A 12,734-nucleotide genomic window follows, 5' to 3' on the forward strand; every position below is an offset into this window, starting at 1 on the left:
CTTTCGAAATAGAATAATTTTTTATTCTTTCTTACCTTCATTACTGAACATAACCTTTTTGGTAGTTAAATGAGAGCTATTTTAAAATTGAAATTTCTCCTTTCTCTTTTCCTTCCCCAATTTTAGGTAGGGCTAGAGAAAATAGCAACAGAAGATACCAGGTTAATTTATATGACAACGGGAGTCTTGCTTCAGAAAATAGTTAGTGCCAAGAGTTTGATGGAATTCACGCATATCTTCATTGATGAAGTGAGTGCTTATTAAACAAAGCTCTGCTCTTATGTTCATATCCTTATTTTACAAGAGAGCACAGTACAAGGTACTGATGTTGGAGGCAGGGTCCAGGTGCACACTGTAGTCAACCTCAACCTACCCCATCCTATTAACCAGGTTCTTGACTCCAGTATAGGAAAGAATTCAAGGGCAGACTCATAGTAGAAAGTGAGAACAGGTTTTATGTATCAAATTAAGAGATACAGATTTCACAGAGAGAACGAGGCACAGCTGCAGAGACTGAGTAGGGCCTATACCAAGTTTAACACAAAATCAAGAAATACACACTTAAAGTTCAGTAGTGTGGCGTCGCTCAAGAGAGTGAGCAAGCCACTTGCTGAAAGTAATCTTGATACAAAAAGAAAGAAATACTCTACAGGCAGAGGGCGGGCTGGCTCCAGGAGAGTGAGCAACAGCCCCGCCTTCTGTTGGGATTCAGCTTTTATAGTTTCTGTATCTAATGACTATCCAGTTATGTAACATAGTCTTGCACGTGCTCAGTTGGTCTCGTTTTGGAGCATGTTCATTGGTCAAATGTTGACACATGCACCAGGCATATTTAATAATATTCTGTGCTCTCTAGCACCTCTAGTGGAAGGTCATTCAGCTATCAGAGTTGTATGACCTTTCTCTACTGAGCATGCCCAGCCACTAGATTTGCATAAGCCAGCCCCTTGTGGTCTCATTTTTCCCATGCTGGTGCTGAAAATAGGTCTAACTGGCAACAGTAACTTTCTTCTAGGGGTGGAATTGGGGGGGGGGGCCTGAAACCTTGGGGAATGGCTTGAAACCTGGAGGCATGTCCCGTAACCTGAGCCTAGCGAAACTGAGCACCTCCTATCTCAGTACTGTAAATGTTATCTACTTGTAAAGGGTTTGAAATACTTTGGTTCTATATCTGCTTATTCTACTTATGAATGTTAATTTTCTGTTTTTATACTTTTCTCTTGGTTCCAAAATATGGGTGAGGATGTTGAGGACTATGAAGATTCCTTGTTTAGAGTAGGGATTGGCAGGCTACAGCCTTTGGATCAAATTTGGCACCTGTTTTTGTAAAGTTGTATTGGAACACATTTTCACTCATTTGTTTATTGTTTATGGTTTCTGTTGTGCTACAGCAGAGTTGAGTAGTTGCTACAGAGACCATATATCCCACAAAGCTGGAAATATTTATTATCAGGCCTTTTAAAGGAGCCCCTGGTTTAGAGTGTTAGTTACAATCAGACAGGTAAAAGAACTTTAATGGTATGTAGATATTTTCAGCCATGCCACAGATATTTTCCATCTAGTAAATCAAGAACATTAATATCTTTTAAAAATTAATAAAATAAATACAAGATTTTGATCTATTTACCTTTCTAAAAAAACTTATATTGTGCAGTGCTGATCATAGTCTTGAGAGATATGATCTGAATGCCATAATCCCGAATGATCAGAATCCCTGTAGTGTAAAATTCCGAAAATCACAGCCCCAGAAGATCAAAGTCCTGAAAATATAATTCTGGAAAAAAAATAATTTAAAAATTCTTTAAAAAATTATTTACATTTTTAAAAGGTGTTTATCTGAGGAACATATAAAAACATGACAACACTTCATCGGCGACTTTACGCAATCAAATAGCCAATAACATACATATTTTTGCAAGCATAAATACTCAGGTGTACTAACAACTGTTGCACAGGCATAACAGTTAGGAGCAGACAAACCATATTCATAAAGAGAGAGGTCAAAATGAGAAATGTCACTGTGGTTGGTAATTGTGTGCTTATAACTGCAGTCATCTGAAATACTGTGGTGGACAACCCGGGTCTTTCGAAGCAGTTGATCAAAAACCATGATTGGTCACCGCCATGTATGCAGTAGCTCAAAGAGCTGGTAGTGTCTTGAAAAATTTTCTTTCACAAATACAGGTGTATGAAAAGGACACTTATTTATTTATTGAGGAAGTTTCAACGTTCTTATGTGCACGTGTGGCGCTTATCCATGAAGTCTAAATTGTGATAATGCACTTTCATGTAGTCAAATTCGCAAAAAATGTGTAAAACAAGTTAGGGTTCTCTAAAATTCTTCACACAATCTCCAGTATTGGAAGTGATGTGAAGATGAAATACATAGCATAGAAAATTATAAAAAAAAATGCTGACAATTTAAAATTGCAGGAAAAAAGCCTAAGAAAAAAGAAAGGGAAAAAAGCATTTGGAATTTTAATCTTTTGGGATTTTAGACATTAGAGGTTTTAGGTTTTAGGGATTTTGATCTTTGGGGATTTCAATATTTGGAATTATGGCATTAGGGATGATGTCTTTTGGTGTTATAAACCCACACATACAGTGCTGTTGACGATGTTCTTTCCTGAAGCTATGCCATAATAGCTGAGCAGCAGTAACTCCTCTCTGCAGGACAGGGGGAGTGGTGGCCAGTAGAGGACTGTCTCTATTTCAGCAGCATCCTGCTATGCCACTGTATTGCTAGCACCTAGTAGGTACTCTAATAATCATTTGCTCAATGAATGAAGGGATTGGATGGACCTGAAGTTGTAGGCTTACAAATAGTATTGTTCTCTGGGATGATTTGAATTTTAAAAGAAATATAAGAGCAAAAGTTGAAGATGGCCAGCCTGTTTAAAATGGAATAATTATGTTGAAAGAATAAATAGCTTCAGGCAAATCATCCATTCAATAAACAGTTTTTGAGCATCTGCTATGAAAAAGATGCCTTATTAGGTGCTGAGGTTATAAAGGATGAGTGAGACCTAGTTTCGGCTCTCAGCCACTCCTGGGGAGACAGATATCTACTGATGTCTTTATATTTATGTGCGATGGAGAAAGGCCAGGGGCAGGGGGAGGTCTGCGGGATCCTGGAGATACAGGGTAAGTGGCTCTATCCTTGGGGGCGGAAGGGCAGCTGGAGAAGCCCGGGAGAAGATGTGCATAAACTGAGAGTTCATAAGTGCAGGCAGGGGATCTAAGACCTGGGGGAGGTCACTTTGGGGGTTCTTCCCTGATAATTTTTCTTTCTCAAGTAGGAGACGATGCTTGTGTGGAGGAAGTGTTCTGGAGTTTGGTGATAGAATGAGATAAGAATTAGATTTATAATGGTGTTCTATAAGGACTTCCAGCCATTTTTTATGGATGTTAAATACCTTTCAGTTACTGATTTTTTCATTTCTTTTCTTTGTACTACTTTCCACACATCTACTTCAGTGGGAAATGAGGAAGATAGTAGGCCTTGGAATGGAATTAGTTATAGAATAAATCATCAGGCCTTTCTCCATCAGGAGAGGAGAACTCCCTCTTTCAAACTTAGTATTTATCTCTCCTCTTTGGCAGAGAATTTCCCAGAACAGAATCTTATTGTCCCCTTAGTGTGCTCTGAGGTATCCTAAATTATAGAGTAACTGGTTCGTTTAAAAAAATAGCCACACGCGAGCTAGTCCTTTGTGTCTTGCTGGTTCTGGGTGGGGGTGGAGGAACTGTGGATCCGTGGTGGCTCATCTGTGAGGTCTCCGTCTGAGGAGGGCTGTGAAGCACCTGCTTTCCTTGAGTGCTCTTGAAGCCTGTTGACCTCGGATCCTAACTTTGTTCTGGTTTACCTGTTTTTGACTGACCCTGCTTTTCCTGAGCCAACTCTTGCCCCACCCTTGTGAACTCCAGTTCTGTACATTATGGAACACGTCTGCCAGGACATGTGGTGTCAGACTGGCACATCTTGCTAAGAGAGCGTGGCAGAGGGGTGTGGTAGGGGTATGAGGAGGCTGGTCCAGTGGATTGTCTGTGCTTAGGAATGGGTGGGAATGTTTGTTTGTCACAGTGACCTGGGGGCGCTTTGGGCTGGGCGAAAGACACTGAACATTACCCAAATGCCAGTAGGGCCCTAAGGAGAAACACTGAGGGGGACAGTGACCCACATGGATACTCTCTGGTTTGTAGGCTAATGCTCTTTGCTTCCTCTTAGCGAGGAGTGATAGCAGTCCTCTGAAGACTGCATTAAGCAGAGAGAACTGATTTAGTTCTCAGTCTCCCAAGGGTTCTGTTTAAGCCCCCTTCCCTCTATCCACGCAGCAGTGATGTGTGTTGCTTGATGTCATGTGGGGTGCCACTTTTTTGTTTTGCAGGTTCATGAGCGAACTGAAGAAATGGATTTCCTGCTACTGGTAGTCCGCAAACTTTTAAGAACAAATTCACGTTTTGTGAAGGTAAATTTGATTTTATGAGTAGCAGAAATATTCAGGGTAAAGATTTATTTAGTTTTGTTTTTCTCTTTTAACAGAAACAATTAAAATGAGTGACTCTTAAAATTCATCATCATTTGTAGTACTCTAGATCTTGCTAGGAAGCAGGCCTATGATCAGAGTTTGGAATATTTTTGGTTATTATGTTGCATTAAATTCTAACATTTTCTCCAGGCTGCAGAAAATGATCTAATACTAGTTGACTATAATGAAATGCTGGGTATTAGAGCCCTGGTTTTGGTTGAATAATAAAAGTATGTGAATGAATCTGTAATTAAATAGCACCAAAGCACATTGAAGTTTGAGAACTAAAACTATTATAAAATATATAAATAGTAGAGAATATGTACTACTACTTTAGAAACCCATAAGATAGGAGTAAACTGAAAGTCAGTGGGAATGGCAAATATTGTTTTTATCTCATTTGAACAAAAAGGAGGAAGGTGGGAACTAGGCCAAAAGAGTGAAGGCTTTAGGGTAATTATGCAACTAAACAAGTCTAAGCTTGGGTCGACTGACCGTGATGGTGGGCAGAGGTAGCAGTGATTGGTATGTGCATATCCTTATACAATGGGACTGCTAAAGGATTTACTGTTATTGGAAAACGGTTGCTTTCTAAACCATAAAGTATTTTGTCTTCTTGTGTTAAGTTTATTTATTTGTTGAGGAACATTTCTTTTCCTCCTTTCCCCAACCCTGCCAAGGGAGGAAACTTCCCCCTTAGATTGTTCGTATTCTCACTTGCGGGTGCTGAATGAATGGAGCCCAAGGCTTGCAGTAGGTTATCTTACTGCTTGAAGTGACTGTAAAATGAATGAGAGAATTTGGCTATTGCATTCTTTTTTTGGAATCTTAACTTAAAGATCACATTGAAGATTCTTCAACAAATTGGGGCCTTTCTCAATTGTCATTTTAAGACTTTCCTTTTTTACTCAAGTCAAGGTGATGATTTGATTATGTGTTTTTAGTTTTCAGTTGTAAAAAGAGTTGAGTGTTAGTGGATTAAAAAAAAACTACCACACTGCTGAAAACAGTGGTAAGGAATTTGGTACTTATCTTGTAAATAGTAAGATACAGTTTGTCAGTTTCAATATGTTCATGATTTATTAAAAAATATATGAAGCAGCATATTTCCCAAATATGTAATCTTATATGGTACATGCAGTTGGGCTAAGAAATTAGAAGTTGAGTTCTAGATGGTTTTGTAGAAAAATTTTTTAAAACTCTCAAAAAATCCTATTTATTACCTTTTTAAAAGAGTGCTGCTGTCAGAGGACTTAAGATGCAAGAGTGGATGGATGGGCTTTAAGCTCTCCCTTTCTCTCCCCACCCAAACCTTTAGAGGACCTCTGGTTCCCCTGAGCTGGCTTTCTCTTTGTCCCCACTCTTTAGTCCTCCTCTAGCTTGTCAGACTCAGCCCAGGCGCACCCCAGACAAGTGGGTGGCAGGCTGCAGACTCTTTGGAGGAGAGTCTGGGGGAGGGCAGGTGAGGGGAGGCTGGAGGCCATGCCTAGTCTCTGTTGCCTCGAGCAGTCCAGATTTGGCTTCTTGTTTGCTTGCTGTGGTCAACAAAACAAAAGCCCTGAAGTTCACTGGCTTCCCTGTTCCTTAGAAGATAAATTTAAAGATATCCTGCTATGACTGGGGTGTCCCTTGGGGCCATTCTTACACCCCAGGTGGCTTCTCAGAGCATTGCTTCTGACCTCGGACATTTCCTCTCAAAGAGAGTTCTGGTCAATACTGTTTTTACCATTTGTATCTAATGACAAAGGGGGAAATACAGATATTTTGTTTACTCAGTAATTGCATTGACAATGCCTATATAAAGTTTTCACTACTCTGCTAAGATTTATGCTTCCAGAGCTCTAATTGCCGGATGCAGCAGCCAGGGTGATGGGTGATCCTCTGTGATGCTGCCACCCTCGCTGGGGCATGGGGTGCTCTGGGTGCTGCTCCTGGCATTCATGTCTGGGTTTCTTAAGGACATCATCTCATATTTGCTTTTTGACAAGATGGAAACCTGCAGTCAGTCCTTGAGCTTTTGTTATCTTGTTCTAGTCTGGAATGGGTTCCTCCTGGCTGCTGCACAACTGTCGTCCTGGGACTTCTCCAGCTTCTTGGCCTAGAGCCAAGCTTATCTGGATCCTCATTGCTGGTTTACTCTCTCATTTATCTGGAACACATTGTTTAGTAACTTACTGTTTTTTTAACTTAGTTTCCTGATGCAGTTTCCTTTTAGATAAACGGTTATAATTTAGCTTTATTGGAGATATGTAATTTCTCATTTGATAAAATAATTGGAATGAAATAGTAAAATTTTGTTTCTCTGAGCATTCTTTAAACTGCAGTGATTTGCATTACGCTAGAGACTAACTCAAAGTAGTCTCTTTAAAATCTCAAAAGTTATTAAATACCTGAATAAAGCAGAAAACGAGCCTGGAATTTTAAAAGTATTTCATTTGGTTATTATTCTCATAGTTTTATTTTAATGGTTTCTTTTACTCTGTAGGTAGTCCTGATGTCGGCTACCATCAACTGTAAAGAGTTTGCAGACTACTTTGCTGTTCCTGTTCAGAACAAAATGAATCCTGCGCATATTTTTGAAGTAGCAGGAATGCCCCATTCAATTGAAGAGTATTATCTTGATGATCTGGGGCACATTCATCATAGCAGGGTATGTTGGAACATTGTTTCTTTCATAGTGGATGTACTTTTGTATTTGATCAAACCTGCATTTATCACCTGCTATTGCAAGGCCCTTTTGGAACTTGAAACCAGAGCAGAGAGATGGTAGGGAATGGGGTGGGAGAAGAGTGAAGAGTAAGAGGCAGGGTGTTCCTGGGTTCGTTATTATAAACTGTGAGCATAATTAAGTGCACTGCATATCCCTCCGGGAATGATTGGGACTGGTTTTGAAAAACAAAATGTCAGATTTTGGTCAGGTATAAAATTGTAGATTCATTTGGGGTGGGAGGTAACTTCATTTCAGATACAATTTTATTTTGAGTAAACTTCAGTTTTCTAATATCAGTTGTTTCGATCTACCTCTGAGGGAGGAATGTATTGTAACAGTGAAGAGCTGGGGTAATGTACAAATATTCTTATGAAAGAGTGATTTAAAATTGTTTTAATGTAGTTAATACATCTAGAGGGTTCAAAAATCAAAAAGTAAAAGTAGGTATAACTTATCTCCTTCCTGATCCTTTCCTGTTATCTGCCCAGCATCCCAACCAACAAGAGGAAACCATGTTGTTATTTTCTCATGAATCCTTCGACAGCTTTTTATACCTGGAAATATGAATGTATTGTTTTTACTTTTTGCAGAGTGGTAGTATTCTATGTTTCCTCTTGCTTTTTTCACTTGTCATGTCTTTTCCATATCAGTGTACAGTTTTCCTCATTCCCTTTTTAGAGCTGTGTAACGTTCCTTCATGTGGACATACCATTCTTTAATCTCCCATGTGTCCAGTCTTTTCTTATTACAAACAGTGCAACAGTAATTTGCACACATATCATTTGGCACATGTGAAAGTACGGTTGCCTCATATTTCTGGGTTCTGCATCTGCGGATTCAACCAACTACAGATTGAAAATATTTGGAAAAAGTATTGTCTGTACTGGACATGTACAGACTTTTTTCTTGCCATTATTCCCTAAACAATATAGTATAACAGTTCTTTACATAGCATTTACATTGTATTAGGTATTATAAGTAATCTAGAGATGATTTGAAGTATACAGGAGGTTGTGCCTAGGTTATGTGAAAATACCACACCATTTTACTTCAGGGACTTGAGCATCCATGGATTTGGGTACCCACAAGAGATCCTGGAACAGTCCCTCATGGAGACCAAGGGACAACTATAATATATCTTATAGGCCACGGTTTCTCAGCCTCAGCACTATTGCCATTTTGGGCCAGATAATTCTGTGTGGTGGGGCTGTCCTATGCATTATAGGATATTTAGCAGCATTCCTAGCCTTGACCCACTAGATCCACTTATGACAACCAAAAGTTTTTCTAGACATTGCAAAATGTCCCTTGGGGAGTAAAATGACCCCCTGTTGAGAACCCCTCTGTAGGCTATTTGTATTCCTAGAATATAAATTCCTGAAAGTGGAATTGCTGGGTCAAAGGATGTATGCATTTGTAATTTTGATGGATGCTGCCAAGTTGCTCTATGTAGGAGGTTGACTTTTATTAAAAACATTTGTAATGTTAAGCAGTAGTCTCTACTTCACTGAGATGGCTAACTAGGTTTCACCTACATAGGAAGACATATTTTGTCAAATCTAATTCTGTCAGAGGTAGACCAGTGATGGCCATTAGATGTAGCACTTCTTTTTTCCCCAAACTTTTAAATGACAGTATTTCTTTCTTTCTTTCTTTCTTTTTTTTTTTTTTAAAGATGACCAGTAAGGGGATCTTAACCCTTGACTTGGTGTTGTCAGCACCACGCTCTCCCAAGTGAGCTAACCAGCCATCCCTATATAGGATCCGAACCCATGGCCCTGGTGCTATCAGCACCGCACTCTCCCAAGTGAGCCACGGGCCGGCCCTAAATGACAGTACTTCAAAAGAACAGAAAAGTTGAATTTTATGGTGAACACCCATATACTCATTTCCTAGATTCTGCAGTTAACATTTCCTTTGCAGCACTTTTGAAAAAAATCTGTCAGAACTAAGAAATAAACATTGGCATATTACTATTCACTAGTCTTCATTTTATTTGGTTTTACTGGTTTTTCGATAATGTCCTCTGTTCTATGATCCCGTTCAGGACACCACATTACATTTAGTTGTCACATCTCCTTAGGCTTCTCTTGGCTGTGACAGTTTCTCAGACTTTTCTTATTTACGATGACTTTGACTGTCAGAGGAGCACTGGTCAGGTATTTTATAGTATGCTCCTGTATTGGAATTTGACATTTTCTCATGGTTAGACTGATGTTACGGGTTTTGGGGAGGAAGACCACAGGGGTAAGGTGCTGTTTTCGTCACATGTCAAGGGTGCCTACTGCCACCGTGATTTATCCCTGGTGATGTTGACCTTGATCACCTGCCTGAAGTTGTGTTTGCTAGGTTTCTCTGCTGCAAAGTTACTTTCTCCATTTTTTCCAACTGTACTCTTTGGAGACAAGTTGCTAAGTGCAGCCCATATTCAAGATGGGGAGGAGGGAACACTTATTTAATATTTTTCATTTTTTGGTCCATTTTGGAATGTGAAAGTGCTGATGGTTTACCGTTCTTCTCTTCAGCTGGCCAAAGTCTAGTTAATTCCTGTTGATGTGTGTTTTGTATTGTATGTCAGAGCTCACAGACATTTAGCTGATCCTTGTGGATGTGCTGAGGAGCTGGGTTGGGCCTGGGCATTTACTCTCTGAGCCTGGTGGTCAGGACGATCCAGGTGCCAGGCGTCCGGGGCCCCCCACCTCATAGTAGGTGGCTTCTGTTCAGCAGGTGGGAGAACACCTGGTTTTAGCATTATTTACCATGCATCCTGTCTTTGGTACCTGACAGGCACTCAGTAAATATTTTAATGAATTAACATACAACACTTAACTGTATATTAATTTTAAGCATATAAAAGTGGTATTTTGTGTAGATTCTGTTATACAGCTTTTGCAGTCAGAGGACCTTTGTTAGCACTTCAGTTTTATTATTACTGTTGCTGTGCTGTCGTTGTCAGCTAGCCGCACTCTTTAGCATACCAGGGCCACATGTGGACACTGGCCCTCTGCCCCTGCTGTGCAGCTCACCCATGCTGCCTCCTCATTGACCTTGTCTGATCCACTATTTCCCCCTGCTCCTGACCTGTAGTAACTCCTTCTCTGTTCTCCCTTTCTTGCCCATATTTAAACATAACTGAGTCAGTTTCACCTTAAAAACCACCCTCCTTAGGTCCCATGGTTCTCTTCAGCCTTTGCCAAGCTTTGTCTGGACTTGTGATCTCCACTTCTCTACCTCCTGTGTCCTCGTCTCTCACTGCCTTGTGACTTCTGCTGCCCTCACTCACCTGAGACTGCACTTGCCTGGTCATTGATGGCTTCCTTATTAAATCAGGAGAGCTCAGCCCTCAGAGCTGGCCTCTCTGTAATAGTTGACATTGTTAGCCACTGTGGTTTTCTTGAAACTCGCCCTTCTCTTGGGTCCTATGGTGCGCTCCTGGTTTTTCTGTTCCCAATTCTTGCTGTTCCCTTTCAGTGTCCTTTCAAGAATCCTTTTCATCCTTTATTTCACCTTTTTTTTTTTAATTGAAAAAAACACCCTTGGAAAAGGTACATAAAATGTAAATGTGCACTGTAATGAAACTGTGACATGAGCATGAGTGATCCACGGCCCGGGTCTGGAAACAGAGCCTGCCTCCCCTCCCACCCTCAGGACTCACCGTGTGTCATTTGTGGATCACACCCATCCACCCTAGAGCTCAGCTTTTATATAATCCTGTTTATGGTTTTGCTTTTCGTTTTTAGGTCTTTAGTCCACTTAAAGTGGACTATGGAGGATGGGGCGAGATGGGGTCATATTTTACTTTGTCCCCCATATAGGTGCCCAGTTGTCTTAGCATCACCACCCCCTTGCCCCCCATCTGCAGTGCTCATTCTCTCACTGGCTGCATGTGTCTCTCCCTCTCTTCCTGGGACGAGCTTGCTAGCCTGGGTTTGACCTTCTTGTGGTGATGGCAGACATGCGGGTTTCTAAGGCTGCAGCTTGGGACAGAAACACTGTCACTTCTGCCTTATTCTGTTGACAAAGTCACAATGGCCGCGACTGTGTCAGTGGGAGCAATGGCAGAGTCATCCCCTGACTCCACCTGTATGAGTAACAGTGCTCCCCCCACATTCCTGTCCCTGTCCCCCTGTGCTGTTTTTTGTCAGGGCATCCCATCTGACACAGTGCACCTTGACTTGTTTGCCTGTTTCTTTAAACATGCTGTGAAGCCCGGGAAGGCAGAAGCCTTGTTTATTGTGTTTCTTCTCAGTCTTGACACACAGAAGGGCACGAATTCAACAAGCACTTCGGTGGGCCCATAACCAATGTTTTCTTTGTCATCTGTCTCAAGCTTGGCTTAGAGGACACATGGCTATATTTAGTATCTTATCAGTGTGTTTAAAAAATATCCACTGGGCTTGGATTTTAGAACTCAGTGAAATTACTTGTGAATCAATGACATGCTTTCTCCATGGCTTATTTGTTTGTAGGAAAAGACTTGTAGATGAGTTTGGTTGCCGCTGTTGGAGTTTGTGAAAAGTACACCATTTTTCTATTTCTTTTTGGTACAGTTGTGTTATGGTAAATATTAGTTATGGTTTAGATAAAGTAGAAAATTAAGGTAAAGGTTGAATATCAGGAATGGATTTATTATACATGCTACTTTAAAATTATTAATAAACAAGAGTCAACTTGTCATACTTATCACTAGAATTATAATAATAAAGAGAAATGAGTTATTTGAATACTAGTTGACTTAGTTGACTCTAAATGAAAATTGGAAATCAATAGTTTGCATTTATGACTAACTTCTGATCACCTGGAGACTTCTTTTGATGTGTCCTTCACAAAATCAATTACAATGTCTTGCATATAGTAGGTAATAAGTAAAATTGTTAATTAAAAAAGCCTTTTTCCTCTTGGTGGAAAAAACTGAAAATGACAATAAAATAGATTTTGTGGAAATCAAGATACAGCTTTTGTGCTGGATATGGTAGAGTGATACTTATGCAGTTGTGGCCTCAGCTCCAGGAAAACTGTGCACACAGACCAGTCATTCTAACCTGACTTGGGGAGCTTGCTGTTTGTGATACTGGTGATACCCCACTGTTCTCTAGAGGTACCTGAGGGACAATTTAAAATTACCTAGGCTTGGTTTGACTTTGTTTTAATGCATAGTTAAAAGCAGTCTAGTATCCCCCTAAACCTTTTGTATTAGTCAGGGTTCTCCAGAGAGAGAGTCAATAGGATACATTATAATTATATGAGAGGGATTTATTAGGGGAATTAGCTCACATGACTATGAAGAAAAGTCCCATGATAGGCCGTCTATAAACTGGATGCCGGTAGCATGGCTCAGTCCAAGTCCAAAGGCCTCAGAACCAGGGAAGCTGATGGTGTCCTTGGTGTAAGTTCTGGAACCCAAGGGCTGACGAGTCTCGAGCTCTGATGTCCACGGACAGGAGAGAAGAGTGTGTCCCAGCTCCAGCAGATTGAGAGAGAGCTTCACCTCTTTC

General features: G+C 40.4%; 1 protein-coding gene across 1 annotated transcript in view; it reads left to right on the forward strand.

Moving 5' to 3' along the window:
* The window catches only part of TDRD9 (tudor domain containing 9), a 97,948-nt gene that overhangs the window by 27,240 nt on the left and 57,974 nt on the right, over window positions 1–12,734 (forward strand). The window contains exons 5-7 of the mRNA XM_063091606.1: window positions 127–249; window positions 4,389–4,469; window positions 7,015–7,179. Of these exons, the coding sequence (XP_062947676.1) occupies window positions 127–249; window positions 4,389–4,469; window positions 7,015–7,179 (369 nt within the window). The remainder of the gene's footprint in view (window positions 1–126; window positions 250–4,388; window positions 4,470–7,014; window positions 7,180–12,734) is intronic.

Source organism: Cynocephalus volans, chromosome 3 (assembly GCF_027409185.1).
Source record: "Cynocephalus volans isolate mCynVol1 chromosome 3, mCynVol1.pri, whole genome shotgun sequence".
Classification (NCBI taxonomy): Eukaryota; Metazoa; Chordata; class Mammalia; order Dermoptera; family Cynocephalidae; genus Cynocephalus; species Cynocephalus volans.